Consider the following 27,771-nt stretch of genomic DNA (forward strand, 5'->3'; position numbering starts at 1 on the left):
TTTCATTAGAAATGAATTAACTTCTTGTGTATCGCAGTGCGTTGGTTGTAGGTGGGAACGGGGCTATGGGCTATTTTCTTTCGATTTGAAGTGGTATTATTTTTGATTGTTAGGATGTAAGACTTTTGATGTCAGGATTTTGCGATATTTACTGTACAGCTCTACGATTTTCGTTATTTACGAGTCTGAATAATTTTTTTGCTTTTCTTTGTCTCCATTGCACCTAATAAATTAGCTAGCTATCCCGTTTTGGTCCAGTGTTCGTCAGGAACAAATTGTATCTGAGCAAAGAGCGCTGCCTAGCAACTATCACCGGAAATCTCCTGATCTCATGAACGCGCATTGTTTACCCCAGATTTATCTAGCCTAATAGTTTTTATTTTATTTGGTGCAACAGGTGTCAGTTCTAATCCCAACATGCTCAACCTAGCATTAAATACCAACTTTTATACGTCCAGCTGGTGCATGTACGGTTCATTTCTATTAAATTCCAGATGAAGATTTCCTGTGGTGTTTTTTTCCATGAAGTGTATTTTGGCTAGAATAGTATTCTGACTCTCAGTTGGATACAGGGGACGCAAACCCATTTTTATAATTTGTCCTAAAATATGCATTTCCTCAAGGAAGTTTCCTGTAATTAGGTATTATAATTTGTTTTAGAGAGGGAAAGACTATCCCATTGCTAAAGACATTTGATTCGTACTGTGGGAGGCAATTAGTTCTAAAGCTGTAATTTGATTTCAAGTGCAATTCTGCAATCAACAAGTTGGTTTCTGATGAGGGCAATTATTTGATATGATTCATGGTTCATTTCACTCTCATGTGTATTAAACTAATGGGCAATGGCTTGTGTGTCAATTCCAAATACTAAATATTTCATCAGATAGATGTTTAATAAGCCATTTTGAATATAATTAAAAATATATATTTTTAAGTCTTAAAATGAATTGACTTTTTCTAAGCTTTCATGCATCATGAATGATACCTCATATCTAACAAGGAAAAAGTTTGAACTAATACATAACAGTGGAAGGGGTGACCCAAAGTCTGATATTAAGGTTTGAACCACACCAAGTTAAAGCATAAGTATGTAAACGTGAGTGTTTTGAGTAGGGCCCTGTGTTAGTTAGTTTTTTGCTTAAAATAATGTATGAATTCCAATGTCTCTGAGTATGCGTGGCATTGACTACATGCATATATTTACACTTTTTTGTGTGTAAACTTATCTTTGTGTGTTGTTTCTGGGTGTTTTAGGATTCTAGGACGACTGGGCCTTGTGGCAAAGTCTTTCCACATCATCTCTGATGATTATAGATTCTAATCAGAAGGCTCTCAGGGGAACAACAAGGTAGTCAGTGGATCAGCATCACACACTAAAACAAAAGCCCCCCGAGTCCCGACAACACGAAACATCAATCACAACATCTGTTTGGGACATCATACGCACATGCACACACACACATACGCACACACACACACACACACACACACACACCGGCCTCAAGGGAGTAGTATCTTACTTCTGACATCAGTGCAGCGAGTTCAGAAGATTGAAATGCGCCACGTTTAGCCTGTCTGATGTTAGCGATTAAAGGTGAATGTGTTGGCCAATGATATGTTAGCTATTACAGGTGCATGTGTTGGTCAATGTTATGTTAGCTATTACAGGTGCATGTGTTGGTCAATGTTATGTTAGCTATTACAGGTGCATGTGTTGGTCAATGTTATGTTAGCTATTACAGGTGCATGTGTTGGTCAATGTTATGTTAGCTATTACAGGTGCATGTGTTGGTCAATGTTATGTTAGCTATTACAGGTGCATGTGTTGGTCAATGTTATGTTAGCTATTACAGGTGCATGTGTTGGTCAATGTTATGTTAGCTATTACAGGTGCATATGTTGGTCAATGTTATGTTAGCTATTAAAGGTGAATGTGTTGGTCAGTGTTATGTTAGCTATTAAAGGTGAATGTGTTGGTCAGTGTTATGTTAGCTACTACAGGTGAATGTGTTGGTCAATGTTCTAATGGTACTGTGATATTTATCTCATGATTTCAGGGAAACAAAGCACCTGTACCTTCAAAACATCCAACTGCTCAGTGCCCAGGTAGGCCACAATACATGCTGACTAAACTAAAGAGAAGTGCATGCATTGATTGAAATAGACTAAGAAATCAATGTGTGCAAGACCATGGAAACACAGTAAATCAGATTTGATAGGCCATGCTTCCTGGTGCATCTAATCAATAAAAGGGTAGTTCACCCAAATTGCACATTGTGTCCTTATCCTGTAACCAGTGTATAGACAAGATATGACGGCAATCCATGCTTTCTTGGATTTGTTTCCTTCACAAGTCACAAATCCCATTCAAATATTGGATCAAATAAAATCATGTTTTTGCATATCATGTCCAAATCTTCCACAAGTTTTTCAAATATATTGTGAAGCTCAGCAAAGGTAGTAATGAATTATTAAGGAATATTTAAATATACTTATAGCTGTCTTCATCATCATCATCATCATTTTCTTTCGCTTCATCCGGAGCCGGGTCGCGGGGGCAGCAGTCTAAGCAGAGATGCCCAGACTTCCCTCTCCCCAGACACTTCCTCCAGCTCTTCCGGGGGGACACCGAGGCGTTCCCAGGCCAGCCGGGAGACATAGTACCTCCAGCGTGTTCTAAGTCTTCCCCGAGGTCTCCTCCCGGTGGGATGGGACCGGAACACCTTCCCAGGAAGGCGTTCCGGAGGAATCCGAAACAGATGCCCAAACCACCTCAGCTGACCCCTCCTCCTCTCTGTGGAGGAGCAGCGGCTCTACTCTGAGCTCCTCCCGGATGACCGAGTTTCTCACCCTATCTCTAAGGGATCGCCCAGCCACCCTGCGGAGAAAGCTCATTTCGGCCGCCTGTATCCGGGATCTTGTCCTTTCGGTCATGACCCAAAGCTCATGACCATAGGTAAGAGTAGGAACGTAGATTGACCGGTAAATCGAGAGCTTCGTTTTAGCAGTCTTATGACCTGAAATGGGATTTGTGCCCAAATGCAAAACTATTTGCTTTTGCAAACAGAGCCAGCCACTGCCAGGTAAACTAAACTCAAGAATTGTTTGCTGTTGTACCTTGTGTTGATCGTATACATACAGAATTAGGAAACCAGTGTATGTATTTTACTTAACTATCCCTTCAACACAAGGTGGTCTACATATATCAGCTCCTGCAGTAACTGTGCACCAAACAGTTTTCAGGCTCTTAAATTCCTAATAAATAATAATAATAATAGATTGGATTCATGCAATACTTTTCTAGACAGAAGGTGGTTCACATATTACAGAGGAATCTCACCTCATCCACCACCAATATAGCAGCTACGTGGGAGTTGCACAATTGCCAATTCGTGCCAGAACGCTCACCACATACAGCAGTGATGTGAAGAGGTTAGTAGGGTAGTCAATTTAGAGCAAGGGAGATAATTAGGTGGTCTTGATGGGAAAAGGGTCTGGTTGAGAATTTAGCAAGGACAACGGTTTGCTCTTAGGTTCCTTTATAAGGACACCTGAGGAAGCCGTATGGTATATTTATATTACACTTTTAACAGTAATAACTATACTGTGTAGAAATAACACCTCAAAGAGATTATATTCCAGTAAAATGTCATGACACAAATCTATCGTTGGTTCCAAGTTATGCTGACTGTCCCTTTAAACTGGAGAACGAACCTCTTTCCAACAGATTTGTGCGCACGCGTAGCAACATCTTGAGCATCGAGCAGATATCGGAGCCTAGACCGCATTCGAGGATAACAGGTAAATAAAGTTCCGTTATTTACCATTTTGATTTGACAATTAGCTTGATTAATTGACTATGTCGTGCGTTGTTAAAGCGGAATTCTAAATCATTGAAATTATAGGAGGCACTCATGTGGTTAAGCGTCATGGGAAATTTACAATTCCGCTTGGCAGCCAGCTGAACGTTAGCTTGCCTGCTGAAATCTCATATCCACAAATATATATCTAGGTAGGTATACTATTTAACCCCACGACTACCCATGTATTTGATAAAGCCGTCAATCTCACGTTGGCCTAGCTATGTAACTATTGTTCTGGTAATTAAAGGCTGGGGAATTCACATCCTGTGCCGCGTTTTTAGAGAACGGACGGGCGTGTACAACGCTTTGTTTTTTCGTCGTGCTGGTGTTCTATTTCGGTCGTAACAGTACCCTGAAGTCCTGGTCAGCGTTTGGTCATTCAGCTTTTAGCTGGCTACGGATGTTTGACGTTTACAGTGCATTGCGTGTGACGGACATTTCCATGAAATAGGTATCGGTCAGGAGGAATAGTGTGAGCTACTCTATCTACGGCAACTCAGATGCTGTAATGGCAAAAGTGGTCTAAATAACATGTAAGTTATTATTACCGTATACTATGTAGTTTTTATATGTATAATAATGTACAACTCTGTATCACCTGTTATAGAACTTAACCTAACTCTCATTTTTTTTCTCATTGACTGAAGTAAAGAACTGTTTGATAACTTCGATTTTCTGTAACTGATTTTTTTTCTGTCTACAGACACCGTTACCTGCCATCAGCAAAAAAGCAGCAGAAATCATGGCGAGTGGTATGTGCGCTATCCTTAGGTCTAATGTGCGCTATCCTTAGGTCTAATGTGCGCTATCCTTAGGTCTAATGTGCGCTATCCTTAGGTCTAATGTGCGCTATCCTTAGGTTTAATGTGCGCTATCCTTAGGTTTAATGTGCGCTATCCTTAGGTCTAATGTGCGCTATCCTTAGGTCTAATGTGCGCTATCCTTAGGTCTAATGTGCGCTATCCTTAGGTCTAATGTGCGCTATCTGAGTACATTGGTTTGTCCTGAAAAATACATATGTTGACAGACTCTCTTCAGTGAGTTTTATCAGATGTTCCTTTTTTTAAACCAAGTCCTGTCTACTTCCTCCGTTCTGATCCCAGATCAGCTGAACACTGGGCTACTCTGTCCCCTTCATTTCCAGTGCTACTTTGACTTTCTCTGGCCAGGCTTGGTTGTCCTAATCAAAGAAGCTTTTGTTTTATACAGATATGCAGTTAGTAGGCAGTTCCCTCATTGCTACTGGCTCTGGATCAACCTCTCCTCTCCTCCTCTCCATTTTCCCCACTTCCTCCTCCACCCTCCATTCTCATTCTTTCTCCTCCCTCATCGTTCTCTCCATTTCTCCCCCTCCACATGTCTCTCTCTCACGCCCTCCATTCTCATTTTTCTCTCCACCTGTTTCCCATGTATCTCCTATCCATCTCCTAGTGTTTGTGCAGTCTGACCAGGCCAACTCTGTGTTGAAACGCCTGCGCAGGGACAACAGCTACCTGCTGGAGGAGATCCGTCAGGGAAACATCCAAAGGGAGTGTAGGGAGGAGATCTGCACCTACGAGGAGGCCAGGGAGGCTTTTGAGAACGACGAGAAAACTGTGAGTCACGCACAGGCTCAGTTCCATTTTAATTCAGCCTATTCAGGAAATGAAATTGTAATGACCCTTTGTTCTGTACACAACACTGGCTCACACACACGGGTGGACTATGGTCTTTGTAGTGTTTCTGCCCCCTAATTGATACACACGCTCCATGACAAAAACATGTGTAATCGTACTCCGGGCGCGCTGGCCTGTGGAATGTTCCTGCTTTTCTGGGAGTGTTGATGGCAATCAGCAGGAAGTGCAGCTGGTTCCCTGGGAGAGTTCTGCCCATGAGGGAGAGGGTCATTACTGGAGCTGTTGGCAGGGGTGGAAGTCAGGCGCTCATGCAACACACACACACACTCTGACATTCAGAATGTTGCAGATGAAATTGGCATTTCTGGATTTCTAAACCGCACGTTTAGTTTAGAGTGAACTGTTGTTAGTTTGCAACATGGACATTTGTTGCCTTATTTAAGGGTCGAGGGAGTGGCACATGTATCCAGGGCTGTACTTAGGCAACACGTAGTGTCTGGATTATCCTTGATTTGGAGTATTGGCCATACAGTACCGCCTGTAATTATTAGGACAGTGCATTTTGTACTATACTTAATGTTTGTATTAGAAAAAGTATAGATTCTCAGCTTTTATTCGAAGGTTTGTACTTATTGGTTTCACCGGGTAGAAAAACATGTTTTATACATATTTTGTACAATTGACTTGACAGGTTAATCTAATGCATCAAATAACATGACGGAAGTTGTCGATGTCTGCTGTTTATTCCAGGCTTTGAGTTTTGTCTGTCAGTATGGGAATCACCAAGGTGTCCGTGTTTTTCAAGGAAGCTATTATGAGGCTGAACATTAGGCCTACAAAACAACCTAGTGTCTGACAGATAAGGAACACTGTCTAGGAGGCGGGATTATCCTGGGATTGGTCTGATGTTATATCTCTCTTCTTTCTGATTGGCTGCAGCAACGTTTCTGGGACGAGTACGTGCGGGAGAGCAGCCCCAGTGGCGGGCTGCAGTCTGTGGTGGGAGGAGTCCACTCCCTCTACCTGATCCTCCCCCTGCTCCTCGTGCTCCTCCTCATCGCCGCCGTGGCCGTCACCGTGTGGCGCTGCCACTCCCGCAAGCGCTCGGAACGCGGCCCCGCCCTGGGCCACTCCCACCGAGACCCCACCCTGTCGGTGGTCTCCATGGACCAGTTGGGGCGGGACCTCCACGACCACTCTGAGCTCAGCGTCGACAGCGGCCCCGCCTACCCGGGCTCAGGGGTGACGTCCACGCGAGGAAGCAGGGGAGACCCGCCCCCCTCCTATGATGAGGCCGTCGGCCACATGGACGTGCACGTAGAGACAGAGCCACCGCCTCAGTACGACGACATCGTTGGCCCGGGGAAGTGACGGGACGAACCCGGGCCCTGTCTCAACGCACCCCACCAGCTCCACCCAGCTACGTCACCCCCACCCCCGTTACTACACTACACTAACGTAGAGCTGTCGGAGGCCATAACGCCCAGGCTTGTGCTGACCTTTGGAGGAGGTGGAGCCATGGAGGGGGCAGTAGCAAAAGTTTGATTTCACAAAACCAAAATGTACATTTAGTTTCCTCCTTCGTAGCTTCCTCTGTTCCACCATAGCTGTGTGTTCTGACCGCCGTGGAGGGGCCTGCATGGGAATGCCGCATGACATTTGTGTGGTGGTAATGTACAATACATTTACGCCAGGGTAATGTATTGTGTAAAATAACGGCGGGAGAAACAAGGTTGTGTCGCGTACAGAGAATTGCTTGCCGTGATGTTTTAGCCACATGTTGTATACACGCTCCATGTCCAAGAGAGGGAATGCGTTCAAGACTGTGATTCTCAGACCCTTTTCCTCAAGTCCCAAATGCCACACCGTCCCCTGGCTCACTACTTCTTACCATATCCCTATGGGTTCTGGGGTACAAGACGTCATTTGGGTACCAGCCCGTGTGTCTCCTGAGGAGTGGCCTTGTTGGGCCTGCGTGGGAACCGTGAAAATGGAAGTTGAAGAACATGGAGCAGCAACCGGAAGCTGTCATGTTTGTTGGGAATACATGCAATATGGTGTGTTTGTGCGTGTCAGTGGGCTTGAGTGATAGTGCTTCTTTTTTTACTGTAGATAACGACAGTAACTACATTAGAACCGATGTAGTGTATTCGCTTTGACTGTTTGCACTTTCTGTTGAGGTCCAAACGAAGTTCTTTGGTCTTGAATACTCACCAACTGTAGTATTCAGGCTCAATGCAGTCTGTTTTGTCGGGTTCTGTCCAGCACATTGCTCATCAATAATGTCATCTGGGGGACTAACTGCTGACCGTCTAGGCAGAACTCTGCCTGATGTTTAGCATTATTGATATGACATATCAACGTGGCCCTGTAGGTATATAGGATTTACAAGTGATTTACCTCACATCTTACACCCGTTAAGACACTAATTACATATTTTGTAATACTATGTAAAATTTGGCAAGTAACGTTTCTTGACATTTAGAAGTAATTTCCGATTGGGCCCAACATCTGCTGGGTTTACTGTTTAGGCCAATGTGGGAACATGGTTTTCTTATGTACAGTCGCCCGCTCTCCGCGGGTGACATCCTGGCCTTTGTCTGGATAATGTTGACACAGTCATTCTGCATTTTCCACAACCCGTGGGTTTCTAATTTGTGAGGATAGTGAATGTGTACGGCAGGGCTCTCCAACCCACCTGGTGTCTTAAATCTGAATAACTCCCTGACTAGGGACATTGTGGCAATTAAAAAATGGAGTGGAACTAGCCTCAAGGGCCAGATCTGAATACCCCTGGTGTATGGGCTTTCTGATCTGTTCACGGCAGATTGAGAGCACAGAGGTGTTTGTCTTGACCTGTGGATCCTTGGCATTTGTCCAGATGTCCATATAACTTGTCTAGAATGATTGAAGTGGCCCGTAATGGTTTTATATGGTTCGGTCTGGATGACTACCCCCCCCACCATATTCTATACAGAAACACCTGAGTATGGTGATCGTTTCTCCTGAGTGGAAATGTGGATTTCAGATGATGACATGAAGGGTGTAATGTTATGACAGCAACGTGTTTTGATTGGTTATGGAATGACTCTGACATGTAGATTGGGCTGTTTGGTTTTTGGCCAGTGACAATTACACTGTTAACCTTTGAAATACTGTTTTTACAATGCCTTATTATTAAGCAAAACTGTGCTTCTAAATAAATGTTAAACAAGAATAATTAATTTTTAATAAAAACTTTAACAAAATGTACCAAAAAAGTAAAATTTTGGCAGACCAGAAGCAACCCTGTGAAAATGTTCTATTTTCAAACTTAACCATGTAGTGATTTATTTACCATTCATAAACAGGCCTAAACATTTGACCATGTATTCCTGAATGCTTGAATTTCCTCATATTGGAGACATTTCAGCTAACGTTGCTGACCAATTCTGGTTATCATTCATCTGAATCACTATGTGAATGACTGACTGATGCTAGGAGTCAGCAGAGCTTAGCGACAGGTCAGTGGGTTGACTTTACATGTTTCAGAAGGCAGTACAAATGTTGCAACCTACAAACTGCCAGCTTGGTTTTCCAACTTTAGCCTGAATTTTGATCTAATAACATTCCAAATGAATCCGTAAAAAGCTTTAAATATGGAGAACACTGATCTCACAGTTCTCCTTTTCGGCTCAGTGGATCGTACTGGCTCAGTGGAATAAATTAATTTGATTGGGAATGTCCAGGGGAAGGCGATTTTGAACAGATGAGTTTTCAGGTGTTGCTGGAAGATGGGGAGAGAGTTCCAGAGCCTAGGAGCAACCCTTGAGAATGCCCCGTCACCAAAACCTTTACGCTTGGACTTGGGGATTATGTGGTGGCCTGCAGTACTGGAATGGAGTGTGTGTGTGTGGGTTGATATGGAATAAGGTCGGAGAGGAAATACAACAAAACATTTATTCTGGTCTTAAATCAGTAGTGTACACCCCCCCTGAGTGGTCAAGTCTTTCCCTCAGATCCTTGATCAAATTCAGCACAAATAAATTGGAGAAAACAGTGGTAAAAAATATGTCCAGGAGGTCTGTTCATGTTCTCTTTCTGTTTGGTGGCTTGAATCCCTACTAAAAACAACTCTGGGTTGCTTTAGAGACCAGTGGACTCAGGACAGTCACATCCTAGCAGAGCAAGCACATTGAGCTGTCGGTACACAGCGAGTATCAGAGTAAATATTCATTAACCAAACAAAAACGATTGATCAGAAAAAGGCAATAAAGACAGACAATATTATGACAGGCGATAAAATGAAAGACTGCGAAAGCAATACGATTGTGTCTTTGACAGTGAAAACAAGCTAATAGCATCTGTGGTGAGGTTGTATCCAGTTGGCTAATGAAAGAGGATTGACTGCTCTGGTTGCAGTGGGAAGGTACCCAAAGCGGTGTCAGGGGTCATAGTGCTTCTTGCTACGGAGGCTATGCCCAGTTGGCCTCTCCATGGTAACTTGTAAACATGGCACTTCCCGGGTCAGACCCACTCCCTGGGGTTCCTCAACACCTCCTGCATCTCTGCCTCACGGGTGCCTTTGGGAGGTTCATGCATGTACTCCCACCTGGGAGGAGACAAGAGGGTCAGCACAAATGTACATCCTGTGGATCAGTAACCGAGCTGCGACCGACAGAGCTGCGACCGACAGAGCTGCGACCGACAGAGCTGCGACCGACAGAGCTGCGACCGACAGAGCTGCGACCGACAGAGCTGCGACCGACCCAGTGCCGTGTGCACATCCTGACAACAACTTGAGTAAATGAAGTTTTTCCCAATATGACTTCACATCTCATAGCTGTTGACACTCCTTATTGCTATTTGTTCAATTGTTTTATTGTATGTTATTTTGGCTCCACTACACATTTTCTAATGAACAACCACGATATGGAATGGTTGAACCCTGATTGATTGGTTGGACTGACTAGCATTTCAAACACAATCCATTCACAACAGGTGGAAGGAAAGATGAAGCTTGACAGTACTAACTTGGCTGTGAGTGGGAGGGACATGAGGATACTCTCAATCCTGGAACCAGGGGTGGCCAATCCAAACTTGACCCCTCTGTCATAGACCAGGTTAAACTCCACATACCTGAAACAAAACACAATCCAACTGCATTAAGCATAGCAGTAACAGCTGTGTTAAGAGTCTTGTTTGTAAAATTGACACATATTTATATAGTGCCCCTCAAGAACTGTTGACCCCCTTAGTACAGAAGAGTTAAAAATGTTACAATTAATTTATTTTATCTGTTGACTCTTGGGTTGAATGGTAAAGATTCCGGTAGAAAGTCAAAGAAAATCAAATTATGTTAATGGTTAAAACATTCACAACATAATTACGATAAAATTCAGGAAAAATATTAGAGATGTCTATCCTTCAAATGAGGTAAAGTTGTTCAATGAAAAAATATCTTAATCTATAAATTAAATGTTTTATTATTTACACGCCTAGGAAAAAGTTTCTCCCTTTGATATATTTTTAAGTTCATCTGATTAATCTGGAACTCTTCAAAGGGGAAGAAAGGATGTTGAACTTCATGAATTAAGCAATGTCTATGACAATGTCTGAAAAAAAAAACCCTCTGCTATTATGGAAATAATGAAGAAATGTGCATCAACTCCAGCTGTGCAGAACCTGGCTGGAAGAGGAGCCCAGGGTTTTGGAACCTTACGCAGTGAGGTGGTTCTATGGACAAATGTATCAACAAGATACATTCTGGCTATTTTTCTCAGAGCAATTTGCGGCATCTTATGCTGGACCTCCAGGCATCGTGACCCCTGCCCCAGTCAGGAGCTCAAGCCTTTGTCAGAACTACTGATTGAAATTTCACAGAGCGTATCATATGAAAAATGTCAGTTTTATGCACTTTGTTATCCAAATGAATTTCGTCTCCCATTTCTAAGATAGACTTTTCTTCTGCAGGTTGTAACGTATCATATAGGTATCACATCTGAGATTAAGATCCCAAAGGCCAACGTGTGATGTTAGCACGAGTTCCCAGAGAACATAATCATGTTTAACACAGCTTCAGCACATGTGTCTGACACACACACCGTGTGACCCCACCTTCCTCTCCGCACCTGCTGCCAGTCCTTCTCCTCTGGGCTGAAGGCGTCGTCGAGGTGTTTCCAGACGATGGGCAGGTAACAAGGCACCACGGTCTCGGCACAGCTCTTCACAAAGGCGAAAGCCTCCTCCTGACCGGGAGAGTCCAGGTCATCGAAGAAGATGCCACCGACGCCCCGCGTCTCGTCTCGATGGCGGATGTAGAAGTAGCGGTCGCACCTAGAGCCACAGAACCGGGAGGATGGAAAGGCTGTCGGACGAACTGATGGAAATATACCGCTCATGTTCTGGTGAGACTTTTTTTTAAATGTTACACCAGCAGGAATAATAATACCATGTACATTCTAAGCAAAATGACATTGTAAAAACTGGTACATGGAACAACACAATTCCTTTCCATGATTGCTGATCAGAAAATGGTTAGGAGACATTTTGTACCGTTCCTTCTTCCAGAACTGTTTCAGTTCATTCATATTCCTGGGAGGTTTTGCATGAACAGTTTAATCATGTCACAGCATTTCAATGGGGTTGAGGTCAGAATGCTTTTCTAGCTTATTGGACCCCGACAAGTCAAGGTCTTCTGACATTTCTTTTGACCAGGTCATTTTCTAATTTAACTGATCCGTTTCCAGCGTCACACTTTGTTAATAAGCAAACTTTTCTGGCTTTTTATATACACAACAGGGAACCCCTAAATGTCATCTCATTGATTGCAACACCTGACTTAAATTAGTTCTCATCTTAGGGATTCATATACTTTTTTTCTAGTGATGGGAAATCAAGGCTTTCTGAAGCATTCAAGGCTTTCGTGAAATTGGCCGGAAAAACGGTTCATTCTTTCAAGGATTATAAACTCACTGCAAAATGGTGCCACCTGCTGGTCAGGAATAAATATCACAAGTTGAATGTTTATATAGACGTCTTTTCCGTAGTATCCTGCGAGACTTCGTGACGCAGTGGCATGCGCTTCGCAAACTAGAATTCCCGGTTCCTATCGCACATTCTTCTTGCCTTTCCAGCTAACATTATTCAACTATGCATCGGTTCTAATGTTTGGTATTATTATGGCAAGAGTGTCATACGATACAGAAAAGAAAATTAAACAACTAAAACCTGTATCGTTAGCACTCAAATAGTTACACTTGGCCTGGATTCACGAGCCAGAAAAAACTAATGAAAGTCGGGTAAGCTATCAGCTGCTCCATCAATGGATTTTTTAAATAAATGAGGTTTTGGAAAAAGCACTTGATCAAACGAAGCCTCGGACGTCATCTTTCACGTGGTATTACATCGATGCAAGCTTCTGCCCTTTCGCATGGTTTAGAATGGGTGGACATTTCCAAGCAAGCCTCGATGGGAGAATTTAGTTAAATCTCCTGATCAACAATAATTAAAAAACACATCCTTGGTATTATTATTAACATAACTTATACGAAAAATATCTATAATTATTTCAGAAAGGGTGCTGTGACATAAAATTTTAACTAAGACTGGATTCAACACTGTGACAGTGATGTCAGATTATTAATCTAATTACCAACTTAACGTTAGCTATAGATTATGTGCAATATATGGGAAGCACGTGTAAAAAAACTTGGCATGGAGGAAAGCCCTGGTGCCAGTCAGTAGAGGCTGATATTGACAGTCCACTTAAAACAGGCATGGGATCAAACAAATCTTCATTAATCACCTGGCGATTATACATCTGAATGATACATCTCTACGAGCAAAACGCCAGAGTTAAACATTCATAAGATATGGTGGATCCAATTTAACATGTGATAGTAAAAACAGACATATTCCTCACGGACGCAGTGTTGCCAGTGTTTTCATCAAAATGACATGAAAAAGCAATCAATGGGACTCGAACCGGCTTTCTAAAACAACTACATACCCACCCACAGCTCTACATGTTGAGCTATCGACCAGCTGACATCTCTACAAAAATAAGACTCTTCTAGCAATAGTCTACAGTATTGGGTCTACCCTTTTGTTATTGATAATGATGTGTAACAGAAACGTCTTGACATTCACCGGATTGTGAATCTCTTGATAATTTACTGTAGATTAGCTTAGTTTCAAATGTTTGGAAAGCACCATGTCTTAATAACCTATTAGATGTTTAGAAAGCACCAGGTCTTAATAACCCCATTAGATGTTTAGAAAGCACCAGGTCTTAATAACCCCATTAGATATTTGGAAAGCACCAGGTCTTAATAACCCCATTAAACGTCATCTGCCTTTTCATTTTGGGCGTTTTGGGTTGAAATTCTAAAGCAATTCTGAAGCGTTGGCTTCACACGTCCCATCACTACATTTTTCAGCCTATGCTGTTTGTTTTAAATGGCAATGTAAAATAACATTTGTGTTCTTTGTTGAATCAAAAAGTTGATCTACTGGTATGACTTAGATGATGATCAGACTGAATTTAGGGAGCTATTTACTCAGGAACGCAAAAGTTATGTAGTTCCAAAGAGTTCTAATTTGTTCCCACAAATGTGCCCTTTTGGTAAAAACACTCCCTCAGTCACTAACCCTCCCAATTAGTCAGTCAGAACTGTAACTGGACCAAACGGTCATTCAGCAGCTGCAGATAATACTGACAAGCGTCTTCTTATCAATGCTGAACAGTAGAGACCCACCCAGATTAGTGATGGACACTCCCACCCACCCATTCTTTTGTCTTATTAATGGGTCGTACCACTTCTTGAAGTCGGGGTAGTACTGGGGATGATGTTTGTCACAGGCCTCTTTCAGAACGCTGTGGAACTGGGCGGCGTCCTCTTCGTTGATATAAGTAGGAGTCAGATCAGTGCCCCCACCAAACCACCACTGTTTAGTTCCTGGGACACACACACACACACACACACACACACACGACCAGTGATCATTCATCATCTCAGCTCTGACACGTGAATGGCGTGAGGTCACAGCCTGACAAACACACTCACCATCCTCCTCCTCGATCTCGAAGTATCGGTAGTTGAAGTGCACGGTGGGAACATGTGGGTTCTTGGGGTGGATGACGGAGCTGACACCCATGGCACAGAATGGCAGCTTGCCTGGCGAGAGGCGGTAATGCTTTAATACCATAATTGGTAATGCAACACAGTACAATTCACTAGAAAACATCCGGTCATCCGGTCCCAGATCAAATCTGTTCAAGCATCAGCCTGTCAGAAGGGCATTAAGATCTGTATCGGGCAGTTTTGTGTTTTAGAAAACGAACGAGATACCATGTTATGTTGGAGGGGGGCATATTTAAGGTCAGCCTGTGGATAGTAGTGACCAGTGACAAACAGGATGATTAAGGCGATATGAGTCAACATACTTACATATTGATGCAGTGTATAAGATGGATGTGAACGGGAGGCTTAAATGCTCACCATCTTTCCCTTTAAGGACCTTTCCTCTGCTACGCATCTGCTTGGCAGCCTCTTCTGTTAGGTTCCCAAACACCACGGACACGTTGACACCAGCCTTCTCAAACACCTTTCCGTCCTGCAGCACGCAGCTGATGCCCCCTCCACCTAACAAGCAGAATCCATTTACCATTTATTTAGGTACGAAAACTCATTATTTTCAGCAATGACCTCGTGAGCAATTAGGGTTACCTGCCCTGCGCAGAAACACAACTACACCTTCCTATGATTTGATCGAACCACCTTTCCGTTACTGTTCTAGTTCTAACAGCTCATTCCTGCAAGAAAGGACCAAAGTACAAACGGCGATACAATGACAAGTCTGCAGAATGGGGCTGGGCGCAACTCCTCGAGACCTTGGGCTTTTGGACTGGCTGGAAAAGCTTTGGAAATTATTAATTAATTTTACTCATTTTTTGTGCTCGTGTCCTTTTCAATTGGTCAGTGTTGACTGATGCCACTAAGTACGCCTCGGTATGATGCTAATTTCTCTGGCCTTGTATGAGATATACTGACTATCTAAGGCACAAGTAACTACCAAACGGCACGCGCCAGACGGAAATACATGCCTTCTTTCCGTTCCCACCGGTCCACTTGGAACTTGCCGCCGTCTACCTCCTCAAGTGCCCGGCAGAACTCCGCCTGAGTCTCCATGATCAGCATCTCCATTCTTGTGCTCATCTCCCCTTTCCGTTGTTGCAGGACTTTGACGTCGGTACACGGCGGAGACATGAATGTCTTGCATTTGGCCGCTATCTCCGTGTTGTCCTCTTCTCCGGCTTTGGGAATCACCGATGCCATTTCAGCCCGCTGAAAGTGAATAACGCCAGCCAGAAAACCCGCAACTGACGCTGCTGCTCCAGCAAATAACAGTGCCCCTCTCGTGGTCCGCGCAGGTGCTGTTTTGCCTGCAGTCCCGTGGGAGATGAACCGAACTCCGGTAACTTTGGGAGCCCATCTCGCTGTAGGAAGCGAGGTTAACCTGCTATGGACTGATATGTTATGGAAGAGAGCTCGTTGCGAGTCCACAGGCAAAGCTCCCTTTGAATAGGGAAGAAAACATTTTCTTGCGGTGGCTCGTGCAGTCCTATTTATGGACCAAAGAACGGTGGTCGCCATGGGTAATAAATTACCTAGATGTTCACTTCGTACACATCTAAAACAAATGCTGTCACAAGTTGAGTGCAGTGGAGGAACACTTCTGTAAATCGTGGAGACGTGTTTTTTCCGTGAATTTACGCGGGATTATAGGTAATGGTGTTCTTCTTTTGTCATCTCAGGTTTATTTGACTGAGGGGAAACTACAGCAAGCAACGTGACCCATAATCCTTTGCTTTTCTAGGGGCGTGCCTTTCTTAGTAAGAACGTGACAGAACACTCGTTGCTATATGCTTTCCTTGCCAAGAGAGTCGTTGATAATACTGATAGTTTTATTCTCTTATTACTACAGTGAAGCTAATTTAAAAGTGTGTTATATATGTTTGTAATTTTGTAACACAAAGCCAAATCTTACATTAGAGTCCTCAGAAAATGTCACTTCCAATACATTTGGGAGAATCTGGAATTGCTACATTAATATTCGACCTATTTTATTATTATATTATACTGTACGAATTACAACCCAACATACCGTTGTAATGTAGCAGTGTAATGTGTGTGTTTGTGTATGTATGTGTGTGTAGTGTGTGTCTGCGTGGTTTCTATTTTCTCTTTTACGCATGTGCGTGTTGTAGGTCTCTATGACAACACGACTATTAAAGTCATGGAGCGGGGGAGAGAAGAGGCTCAGGAGATTATCAGGACTGGTGCTCCAGCCGGCTAAGTCTGAAAATGTAGGACAATAAATGGAAGAAAACAGTATCCATATGTAATATAACATATATTAATATTGTGTTTGTTGTTCTTGATCAAGTAAAAGGAGACGCAAAAGCTTCTGCTAGTGCGGTGAGTTACTCGTTTGGATATTGTGCTTTACGCCTTCCATTGCATGTCTATATGCAAATTGCGTACGTCGTGTTCATTTCAGATTTTGTCATATTCCGAAGCGTAAAGACCATCATGTTTGTAGATAGAGTAGCCAGTTATTTTTTGCACATAGAGTACGGTCCCAATCTGTTTACACTTGAAGCCTAGAAACCTAACTATACGTCGTTCTCGCTGTCACTTTATGCTGTTTTATTATCGTTACATTTTAACAAGCTGAAAAACATCTGCCAGTAGCCTAACTACAACCCAAGTTCAGACCGTATTTCTCGCAAATTTGTCATAACAAAATGCAAAGAACGGTGCATTTGTTATCGTGTGCCATGCCTTTTTAGACCAGTGGAGGGCCACCGTGAGTCACAGTGAAAACAGTTCCACTTGTGAGACTGAAAACCGCTTAATTTGTATTGCAGAATTTGGGAATTGTAATCAGATTTAGTGTTGCGGGACTGTCAAAGCACAAGATGTCCTAAACTGGTGTTTACTGAAATACAATGGACTTTGGCCTTGGTACCGTTTTAAGTATGACATAGGGTCAATCCTCTAAATTGGGCCTGTACATCCCAGGCTTAGGTGAATAACGGGCTGTCGTTCTTCCTCCACCTTTTTCATGGAAAAGATGAGTCAGGTAATGACAACCACAAGGACCCAGGAGGAGTACGAGGACGACTTTGAGAAGGACCTAGACTGGCTGATCAGCGAGGAGGGAAAAAGTGAAGGCCAGGTAGGTCGCTACTGATTACCTGAACATAGAGGAGAAAGAAAGGGGGCGTTGTTGGTTACAGTATATTTGTTCTGTTAAACTCCTGCACAATACATATCCCATCAGGGGGGATATCCTCTGAGCTGGACTGGTTTTGTGTTACACTATCGCTCATTGTCTGTGTGTGAAATCCATCCCACTGACACACATCCAGGCACTTCACTTTCACTGTGCCTGGGAATATGTCTCTTCACTGGATACATTATTAATCACGCACACTCAGACAAACACACACTCAGTCGTCTCGTCTCCCACAAAGTATCAACGTACCTCATTTGCATACCTTTTGCTGGTTTGACCTATTGGGAGACCAGGTTGAAAAAAGAGCAAACCATTCAAACCTGTGAATTTGGAACTTTGGTTTTGATTCACATTCGTTTTTGTAAACGCAGTAACAAACAGAGCCTTCTTCGTTCTCCTGGACAGGACACCGATTATGAGGATCTTGAAGCTAAGATAGACAAGGAGCTGGAGGAGGAAGAGTGTGGGAAAAAGGTGGTCAAGAAAAGCCAGAAAGAGAAGGCATCCAGTGAGTCAGAGCAGCCAGAGGAGGAGAGGTGGCCTTCACCTATGGAACCTTTGGAGTTCGACTCCGACCGAGACAGTCCATATAAGGGCGGCTCCCCCGTAGCACCGCCCCCTCCAGCTTTGGAAGACGAACTGGACGAGGAAAAGAAGTACATCCTGGAGAAGATCCAGCTGGCCAATCAGCGGTTAAAGGACCAGGAAGCGCCAGACATGACACGCCGGCGCCGCCTTCACTTTAAAGACACGCTGGTGGATCTGGTCGTTCCCCCAGTAGAGTATGAGAAAAACACCAGCGTCAACCACAGCTCAGGGCTGGTAGAGCAGGTCAACCACAGCTCGGGGCTGGTAGAGCAGGTCAACCACAGCCCGGCCAACGGCAAGGAGATGGAGGTAGACAGGGATGTGTCAGAGAGGCTGTCTGATCTGAAGATCTCCCAGCAGGAGGGAGGAGGTGCTTGGGGAGGGCAGGGGACCAAGCCTGAGACCAGAGCTGTGAATAGGAGTTTGGAGGTCGGACATGAGAGAGAGGGTAGAGTCCTGGTGGAAAAAGACGGCAAGTTTGACCTGGTTTGTGTGAAGGAGGTGGAGGGCCAGAGCCTTATGCTGCCCCCCTTAGCCAGTCTCCCCTGCGACAACACCCGTTCTCCCCCCCGCCCGGGTGACCGGAGCCCCAGCTATACCCCCACTTCCTCCCCACTGCGTCCCATCCCCAACACCTTGTCCCTCGGGGACAAGCAGCTCCGCTCCCCCAGACCTCCGGCCAAACCCAGGATCCGCCCCAGCTCGGCCGGCCAGAGGGGCAGCGGGCGGAGGGTAGCCAAGCGCCGTGTGCAGTCAGCTAACAGCACGCCGTCCCGGCAGTCAACCTTCAGCCTGTCGCCACAGCAGAAAGGGCTCCTGAACAAAATACAGGAGAGGAGAGAGAGACTGGCTAGAGAGGTGGGGAGCACACAGGCAGAGGAACCTCCGTTTCTCTTTTCCAGGGTCATGTTTTCTCCTGTCTTCCTGTTCTCACGTTCCTCCCATCGCTCACTGATGATGTCTGTCTCCTGTCTTCTCATCCCTCTTTGTTTTGCTCCCTCTCACCTTCCCCCCCTGGCCCCTCATCTGTCAAAGGATGAGCAGAGGAAGCGGGATGAGGAGGAGCAGAAGCGCCAGGAGAATGAGCTGGCTTTCCATGCCTGGTTGGGGAGGAAGACAGAGCAGCGGCAGGAGGACAGACGGATCCACAGAGCCCAGGAGATGGAGAGGATGAACTGCAGGGTATGAAAAGTCATTGTGCAGTGGTAGAGACAGGACCTATTTAGATATCAGTAGAGCTAGAGAAACCACATTTCATGAAAGACAACATAGCATTTTCTACTGTCAATTTGGTTATAGGCTCAAAACAGACAACAACAGAAGCAGTTATGTTTTTTATGCTGATGGTTCCTGGATGGTCCTTATGTAGCTGCAGTCAGAGGTGACGCCGCACAAACCTGGCAATAGCAGCTAATCATAAGGTTTAATTCTAATGATGTCATATGCTGTATATTTTAGTTAGGGTTGCACAACGTGCATTAGACTCCAACAGGCCATCTGGGAATCATTTTGACCTGAAAACCTAACTCCTCACTGTCCCTCCTCTGTCAGAAGGAGCACAGTGACCCAGACAAGGCCTTTAAGTCCTGGTTGCAGAGGAAACATGAGCAGCAGCAGAGAGACCGACAGCTGGAGGAGATGAAACGGTTGGAGGAAGAGAGTGGATTCTACCTGCGCCACCGAGAGGAGTGTGAACGGGCATTCAAACTGTGAGTCCCAACTCAGAGGAGTGTAAAAGGGGCGTTCAAACTGTGAGTCCCAACTCAGAGGAGTGTAAAAGGGGCGTTCAAACTGTGAGTCCCAACTCAGCTGTCTGGATGAAGGGTTCATACTAATATACAGCTCCGGAAAAAATTAAGAGACCGCTGCACTTTTTTCTTTCCTTTACAAAAAAGTTGAAAACCTTTCTTTCCAACTTTTGTGGAAAGGAAAGAAAAAGGTGCAGTGGTATCTTAATAGTTTCCGGAGACGTATTCAGGTCACACGTAACCATGACATCGCTGTTCCTCCTAGAGGACATCGCTGTTCCTCCTCAGGACATTGCTGTGTTTCTCCTCAGGACATTGCTGTGTTTCTCCTCACGACATTGCTGTGTTTCTCCTCAGGACATTGCTATGTTTCTCCTCAGGACATTGCTGTGTTTCTCCTCAGGACATTGCTGTGTTTCTCCTCAGGACATTGCTGTGTTTCTCCTCAGGACATTGCTATGTTTCTCCTCAGGACATTGCTGTGTTTCTCCTCAGGACATTGCTATGTTTCTCCTCAGGACATTGCTGTGTTTCTCCTCAGGTGGCTGAAGAAGAAGCGGGAAGAGAAGAGGATGGAGCAGCAGGCGGCCCGGGAGCGCTCCCGCAGGCTGGTGTTCGAGGAGCGGCGCTCCCGGCGCATCCAGGACCTCATGTTCAGCATTAACGAGGCCAAAACCTTTCGCTTTAACGAACACCTGGCGTACCGCTTCTGAAGATGCTGCGGATGAAATCGCAGACTATGTACATCATTGTTTTTTTTACTGTAAATAAAACTTATCTTGACTACGAGTTGTATACAGGAAGAAGACAGACATCCGGTCAGTTGGTTTTTGTCAGACAATCATATTCTTTGTCATAAATCATTCAATGACTTGAGCAAACAAAAGATGTCTACAATGTTTGGACTGCAGCTGTTAATGTGGTCACAGCCTAAAGAAGGGCATTTAAATAGACATTCTAGTATAGCACTTAAAATGAGGCACTAGAAATTAGATTTTATTAAACATTATTTCATGAAACAGAGTGATGTATACTGTACCCTCGATGTTTATGAAGATTATTTATCAGGTGAGTGATTGTAACACAGGTAACCAGTTCAACAGCTGTGTTCAGAAATATTTACTCTGTTTGCTCAATGCTACTGGTGCCTGCACTCTACATTGTCTCTCCATTGTTGCAAATGCACTTTAAGTTTTACACATTTCCGTAGAACCCAAGGCCTGACGTATTAGCAGGCAGAACATTCCGATTTAATGTCTGTTTAATATTGAAGATCTATTTTCACAAACTTCAAATAAATGTTTCTAAAATCATAATGAGTACTACAGACTGTACAATGTGTTGGCCAACTGCAAACTATCTATACATTCCTGAATAATGAAAGATGCAGTTTAATGTTTTACGTAATATTTTTAATTTATAAGTACACATTACAAAAGAGATGGATACATCTGTGTTACAACAAATCATTTAAAATGTAGTGAAAAAAAAGGAAGTGGCCATCCTCCCTATCAAAAGATAAAGCTGTGGTCTTTAACTTCTTAAGTTCCATGTAGTCAGCAGTTTTATAATGAAATATCACAGTACACAATGAAACATCACAGTACACGACGAAATATCACAGTACACGGTGCACTCTGTTTTCATTGGACTATAACAGTGTGCCTGCCTATCTTCTTTGACCCAGGAAATGAGGACGTTTTAAAAGGAAAGGACACCGAGACACCATATTAAAATAAGAATTCCTTTAAACAGGAATAAATTACCTCTTATTAAAAAGGATCTAATATCAAATACAGACAATTGCAATAGCAGCTGTCTATCATATCACAAATAATGCACTAACACACACCTTGCCCTTGAGTCAGCCAACTTGTAAACATTTGTCTCGTGCTGTTTGATTCCATTAGAAGGACTGATCTGGTCCATGGTGTTAGTAAGAGTAGCGACAGATTACCACAACCACTGGCCAGAGCTGAGGGGGCTGTGAATTATGATCTCCCTTTATCACACTACAAACAAGAAGAAAAAGCAGGTCAAATGTGAATGATGGATAAGATCAACCATTATTATCACTGAAAATGATTATAGTTCCCTATTTGTAAAAGAAAAATATGCCCACCAACATTCTCTCTGCAGATGTTCAAGCTAATGTGTCAAAGAATAAATAGATAAAACATATTTACTATATTTTTTTAAGAATCCAACTTCTGATTGTGTCATTACCAACACAGTTTTCTTTCTATAAACTGACGTTGTTTCAGTTATTTACAGTGCAGTAAGAACTGTATGCATTACAGGTCTTTTATTCATCACAACCTGCCACACTATGTCATTAGAGAGTCACCAGGAACTTCATAATCATCTGAATGTAATCAGGACCTTAAAAATTACCAGAAAGTGAACAGTCTCTTTAAAGTCATCACAAAGTGAACAGTTTCTTACAATTCATTCAAAAGTTTACAGTCTCTTTAAAGACATTCAGAAAGTGAACAGTCTATTTAAAGTCATCAGAAAGTGAACAGTTTCTTCAAAGTCATCAGAAAGTGAACAGTCTCTTTAAATTCATCTGAAAGTGAACAGTCTCTTTAAAGGCATTCAGAAAGTGAACAGTTTCTTCAAAGTCATCAGAAAGTGAACAGTCTCTTTAAAGGCATTCAGAAAGTGAACAGTTTCTTCAAAGTAATCAGAAAGTGAACAGTCTATTTAAAGTCATCAGAATGTGAACTGTTTCTTTAAAATCTTCAGAAAGTGAAAAGTTTCTTCAAAGTCATCAGAAAGTGAACAGTCTATTTAAAGTCATCAGAAAGTGAACAGTCTCTTTAAAGTCATCAGAAAGTGAACAGTCTCTTTAAAGTCACCTGAAACTTAAATGGACCTTTAAAGTGTGATGCACAACGATTGCGTTTCAGCCCAAACAGAAAGAGAGCCAATATTAAGAATGACTGAATTGTGAACTCAAGTACTGATATGTACAGGAATAAACATCACACACAATCACGTAAACAACAAAAAAAGACTAACGACAACAAAAACAACAATATAACCTTGCACTTCAAATAGTACAAAAATAAAATGTTTTTGAACCAAATGTCATCAAATAAATAGATTGATATAAAGACTTAAGGAGGGGTGTTTGATTTGGGCAGGATGTGTGGCTGGCTACTACAGCTCATCCTTGGGGTTAATGTTGAGGCTTGTGTCCCAGTGTGATTGGCTGCTCTGGTTGTCCAATGCCTGGATCACCTCATCCGCCTGCAGGCGCTCCTGGAGTTGAGAGAGGCAAGGGGAGGAAATATGGGTTGTGTCAGAAATTACTTCCTGAATGTCTACTAGTGTTCAAATGGAAATCATAATTATCCAAATTGAAAAGAACTGAAGACAATTGGAATTGGAATATCATTGTGCTTCCTGGCTTGACAGGAATCTAAATGGAACTGATCCCAAACCTGATACAAGCAAACAATACATGGCAGCAATGTTGACCAAGACAACCGGATTAATTATACTCTTTACAGACGACGATGGTATGAATGATGATCACGGTAACACTAGAAGAGCCAAGAGCAGTATCACAGGTAGCACTTTATTTGGACAGTCAAATAAACCTGAACCCGTTCTCCAAGCCTAACTCTAACATTTACTCTAAACCTAACCCTAACCCTAACTCTAACATTTACTCTAACCCTAACCCTAACCCTAACTCTAACATTTACTCTAAACCTAACCCTAACCCTAACCTGAACCCGTTCTCCAACCCTTACTCTAACATTTACTCTAAACCTAACCCTAACCCTAACCCTAACTCTAACATTTACTCTAACCCTAACCCTAACCCTAACTCTAACATTTACTCTAAACCTAACCCTAACCCTAACCTGAACCCGTTCTCCAACCCTTACTCTAACATTTACTCTAAACCTAACCCTAACCCTAACCCTAACTCTAACATTTACTCTAACCCTAACCCTAACCATAACCTGAACCCGTTCTCCAACCCTAACTCTAACATTTACTCTAAACCTAACCCTAACTTGACCCTAAGCAAGGGTTTACTTTGTTTCTCGATAGTTTGTTAATAGCATGTACATCTTTAGAGCATCTACCCATTGTCATTTTGAACCCAAATACAGTGTAACCTCATCCCATGTAATGGAGCCGTGGGCGGAGTGCTCACCAGCTCTCTAAAGAGGGGATCCAGAGTGAACCACATGGCAACAGCACACCTCTGCCCCCTGGTGACGGCCCTCACACCATGAGGATTCTCCCCTCCGGATGAGAAGCCCACCATGCGACCACACTTTGGCTTCACCTGCGCCTGGGGAAAGAAGAATGGGAGAGACCTGGTTCAGTACTGACCTGCTTATTATTATTTCAATCAGTTTGCCCACATTTAAGTTTAAATGTAGAGACAAGGACTCACTGTGACTGTTTTGGCATCCATTTCCGTGAAGATGAATTCACCTCCTTCAAAATCTCCATTTAGATAGAGCAGAGCACTAAGAAGAAATGAACACAACTGAAATGTTAGCTAATGGGATATTACAGTTAGGTCTGCCAGATCCGGGCATTTTCCCCAAACTACCAGCTTTCACGGCTGCCTCCCCATTAATGTGGCCACGTCCAAACGGGATTTCAGGAGTTTGAAAGAAATTACACTCTGACATGTAGTCTCTGTAGGTAATGGCTGACTAAACACTGACCTGTATTTTCTGTAGGTATAGGCTGACTAAACACTGACCTGTATTCTCTGTAGTTACAGGCTGACTAAACACTGATCTGTAACCTCTGTAGGTATAGGCTGACTAAACTCTGACCTGTAGTGTCTGTAGGTATAGGCTGACTAAACTCTGACCTGTAGTCTCTGTAAGTATAGGCTGACTAAACACTGACCTGTATTCTCTGTAGGTATAGGCTGACTAAACTCTGATCTGTAGTCTCTGTAGGTATAGGCTGACTAAACTCTGACCTGTAGTCTCTGTAGGTATAGGCTGACTAAACTCTGACCTGTAGTCTCTGTAGTTATAGGCTGACTAAACTCTGACCTGTATTCTCTGTAGTTACAGGCTGATTAAACACTGATCTGTAGCCTCTGTAGGTATAGGCTGACTTAACACTGATCTGTAGCCTCTGTAGGTTTAGGCTGACTAAACTCTGACCTGTAGTCTCTGTAGGTATAGGCTGACTAAACTCTGACTTGTAGTGTCTGTAGGTATAGGCTGACTAAACTCTGACCTGTAGTCTCTGTAGTTATAGGCTGACTAAACTCTGACCTGTATTCTCTGTAGTTACAGGCTGATTAAACACTGATCTGTAGCCTCTGTAGGTATAGGCTGACTTAACACTGATCTGTAGCCTCTGTAGGTTTAGGCTGACTAAACTCTGACCTGTAGTCTCTGTAGGTATAGGCTGACTAAACTCTGACTTGTAGTGTCTGTAGGTATAGGCTGACCAAACACTGACCTGTATTCTCTGTAGGTATAGGCTGACTTAACACTGATCTGTATTCTCTGTAGGTATAGGCTGACTAAACTCTGACCTGTAGTCTCTGTAGGTATAGGCTGACGAAACACTGACCTGTATTCTCTGTAGGTATAGGCTGACTAAACACTGATCTGTATTCTCTGTAGGCATAGGCTGACTAAACTCTGACCTGTAGTCTCTGTAGGTATAGGCTGACTAAACACTGACCTGTATTCTCTGTAGGTATAGGCTGACTAAACACTGATCTGTAGTCACTGTAGGTAATGGCTGACTAAACACTGACCTGTATTTTCTGTAGGTATAGGCTGACTAAACACTGACCTGTATTCTCTGTAGTTACAGGCTGACTAAACACTGATCTGTAACCTCTGTAGGTATAGGCTGACTAAACTCTGACCTGTAGTGTCTTTAGGTATAGGCTGACTAAACTCTGACCTGTAGTCTCTGTAAGTATAGGCTGACTAAACACTGACCTGTATTCTCTGTAGGTATAGGCTGACTAAACTCTGATCTGTAGTCTCTGTAGGTATAGGCTGACTAAACTCTGACCTGTAGTCTCTGTAGGTATAGGCTGACTAAACTCTGACCTGTAGTCTCTGTAGTTATAGGCTGACTAAACTCTGACCTGTATTCTCTGTAGTTACAGGCTGATTAAACACTGATCTGTAGCCTCTGTAGGTATAGGCTGACTTAACACTGATCTGTAGCCTCTGTAGGTTTAGGCTGACTAAACTCTGACCTGTAGTCTCTGTAGGTATAGGCTGACTAAACTCTGACCTGTAGTCTCTGTAGGTATAGGCTGACTAAACTCTGACCTGTATTCTCTGTAGGTATAGGCTGACTAAACTCTGACCTGTAGTCTCTGTAGGTATAGGCTGACTAAACACTGACCTGTAGTCTCTGTAGGTATAGGCTGACTAAACACTGACCTGTAGTCTCTGTAGGTATAGGCTGACTAAACTCTGACCTGTAGTCTCTGTAGGTATAGGCTGACTAAACACTGACCTGTATTCTCTGTAGGTATAGGCTGACTAAACTCTGACCTGTAGTCTCTGTAGGTATAGGCTGACTAAACACTGACCTGTAGTCTCTGTAGGTATAGGCTGACTAAACACTGACCTGTAGTCACTGTAGGTATAGGCTGACTAAACTCTGACCTGTAGTCTCTGTAGGTATAGGCTGACTAAACACTGACCTGTATTCTCTGTAGGTATAGGCTGACTAAACTCTGACCTGTAGTCTCTGTAGGTATAGGCTGACTAAACACTGACCTGTAGTCTCTGTAGGTATAGGCTGACTAAACACTGACCTGTAGTATCTGTAGGTATAGGCTGACTAAACTCTGACCTGTAGTCTCTGTAGGTATAGGCTGACTAAACTCTGACCTGTAGTCTCTGTAGGTATAGGCTGACAAAACACTGACCTGTAGTCTCTGTAGGTATAGGCTGACTAAACACTGACCTGTAGTCTCTGTAGGTATAGGCTGACTAAACTCTGACCTGTAGTCTCTGTAGGTATAGGCTGACTAAACTCTGACCTGTAGTCTCTGTAGGTATATGCTGGTGGTTCTTTCCAGCACTCGTTGGCCTCTGGGTCTAACAGACAGTTATCAGCATGGATAGGATGACTCAAGTCATTCCTATGATCTTGTTGCCCTATAAGAAATGGAGATCTGTTTTATTAAAAAACATTCCTCATTAACATCAGAACTGCAACAAGACTAAGTTAAATTAACGTAAACCACATTTAACAAAAACCCAACACTCTCAACAATGTTCAGTGTTGTGAGACATTATAATGTAAAGCATAAGAAGAGATACCAAATATGAACACTAAAATATCAACAGCTATGTTAGAGAGCATTGATTCTGTATGTGACTGACTGATCTAATATTAAATTATATGGTTATATGAAAATATGGTGATATGGTATGATGGTGCTATGGTATGATGGTGATATGGTGATATGGTATGATGGTGATATGGTGATATGGTATGATGGTGCTATGGTATGATGGTGATATGGTGATTTGGTATGATGGTGCTATGGTATGATGGTGATATGGTGCTATGGTATGATGGTGATATGGTGATATGGTATGATGGTGCTATGGTATGATGGTGATATGGTGATATGGTATGATGGTGATATGGTGATAGGGTATGATGGTGATATGGTTTGATGGT

The 27,771-nt window shown here is 43.2% G+C and overlaps 4 protein-coding genes across 9 annotated transcripts in view; 2 read left to right on the forward strand and 2 right to left on the reverse strand.

Moving 5' to 3' along the window:
- Window positions 1–3,716: 3,716 nt before the first annotated feature.
- prrg1 (proline rich Gla (G-carboxyglutamic acid) 1) lies at window positions 3,717–8,841 on the forward strand. 3 transcript variants are annotated; one of them, XM_010866772.4, is made up of 6 exons: window positions 3,749–3,801; window positions 3,906–4,012; window positions 4,315–4,396; window positions 4,567–4,615; window positions 5,295–5,458; window positions 6,419–8,841. In XM_010866772.4, the coding sequence occupies exons 4-6, from the start codon at window positions 4,606–4,608 to the stop codon at window positions 6,848–6,850; spliced, it is 606 nt and encodes a 201-aa protein (XP_010865074.1). In that variant the 5' UTR covers window positions 3,749–3,801; window positions 3,906–4,012; window positions 4,315–4,396; window positions 4,567–4,605; the 3' UTR covers window positions 6,851–8,841. The 3 variants fall into 3 exon arrangements, with proteins under 3 accessions (XP_010865072.1, XP_010865075.1, XP_010865074.1); XM_010866770.4 differs by lacking the exon at window positions 3,906–4,012 and having other exon boundaries at window positions 3,717–3,801; XM_010866773.4 differs by lacking the exons at window positions 3,906–4,012; window positions 4,315–4,396 and having other exon boundaries at window positions 3,736–3,801.
- A 563-nt stretch (window positions 8,842–9,404) lies between these two features.
- On the reverse strand, window positions 9,405–16,116 carry cpox (coproporphyrinogen oxidase). Its single transcript, XM_010866769.4, has 7 exons — window positions 15,567–16,116; window positions 14,962–15,105; window positions 14,527–14,637; window positions 14,277–14,418; window positions 11,576–11,794; window positions 10,493–10,597; window positions 9,405–10,070 (listed from the first exon to the last, which is right to left on the reverse strand). Exons 1-7 carry the CDS (start codon window positions 16,114–16,116, stop codon window positions 9,986–9,988), a joined length of 1,356 nt encoding a protein of 451 aa, XP_010865071.2. The 3' UTR covers window positions 9,405–9,985.
- A 36-nt stretch (window positions 16,117–16,152) lies between these two features.
- On the forward strand, window positions 16,153–21,413 carry ccdc181 (coiled-coil domain containing 181). 4 transcript variants are annotated; one of them, XM_010866766.3, is made up of 8 exons: window positions 16,157–16,248; window positions 16,680–16,829; window positions 16,910–16,941; window positions 17,600–17,704; window positions 18,170–19,210; window positions 19,388–19,534; window positions 19,904–20,061; window positions 20,642–21,413. In XM_010866766.3, the coding sequence occupies exons 4-8, from the start codon at window positions 17,600–17,602 to the stop codon at window positions 20,811–20,813; spliced, it is 1,623 nt and encodes a 540-aa protein (XP_010865068.2). In that variant the 5' UTR covers window positions 16,157–16,248; window positions 16,680–16,829; window positions 16,910–16,941; the 3' UTR covers window positions 20,814–21,413. The 4 variants fall into 4 exon arrangements, with proteins under 4 accessions (XP_010865069.2, XP_010865068.2, XP_034149684.1 ...); XM_034293793.1 differs by having other exon boundaries at window positions 16,158–16,248; window positions 16,680–16,941; window positions 18,170–18,595; window positions 18,626–19,210; XM_010866767.3 differs by having other exon boundaries at window positions 16,153–16,248; window positions 16,680–16,941; window positions 19,907–20,061.
- A 77-nt stretch (window positions 21,414–21,490) lies between these two features.
- p3h2 (prolyl 3-hydroxylase 2) overlaps window positions 21,491–27,771 on the reverse strand; it is a 75,166-nt gene continuing 68,885 nt past the window's right edge. Inside the window, exons 12-15 of the mRNA XM_029121639.2 lie at window positions 27,122–27,239; window positions 24,524–24,599; window positions 24,278–24,418; window positions 21,491–23,367 (exon numbers count right to left, since the gene is read on the reverse strand). Coding sequence (XP_028977472.1) covers window positions 23,266–23,367; window positions 24,278–24,418; window positions 24,524–24,599; window positions 27,122–27,239 — 437 coding nt within the window. The 3' untranslated portion in view covers window positions 21,491–23,265. The remainder of the gene's footprint in view (window positions 23,368–24,277; window positions 24,419–24,523; window positions 24,600–27,121; window positions 27,240–27,771) is intronic.

This window comes from Esox lucius, chromosome 8 (genome assembly GCF_011004845.1).
Source record: "Esox lucius isolate fEsoLuc1 chromosome 8, fEsoLuc1.pri, whole genome shotgun sequence".
Lineage (NCBI taxonomy): Eukaryota > Metazoa > Chordata > Actinopteri > Esociformes > Esocidae > Esox > Esox lucius.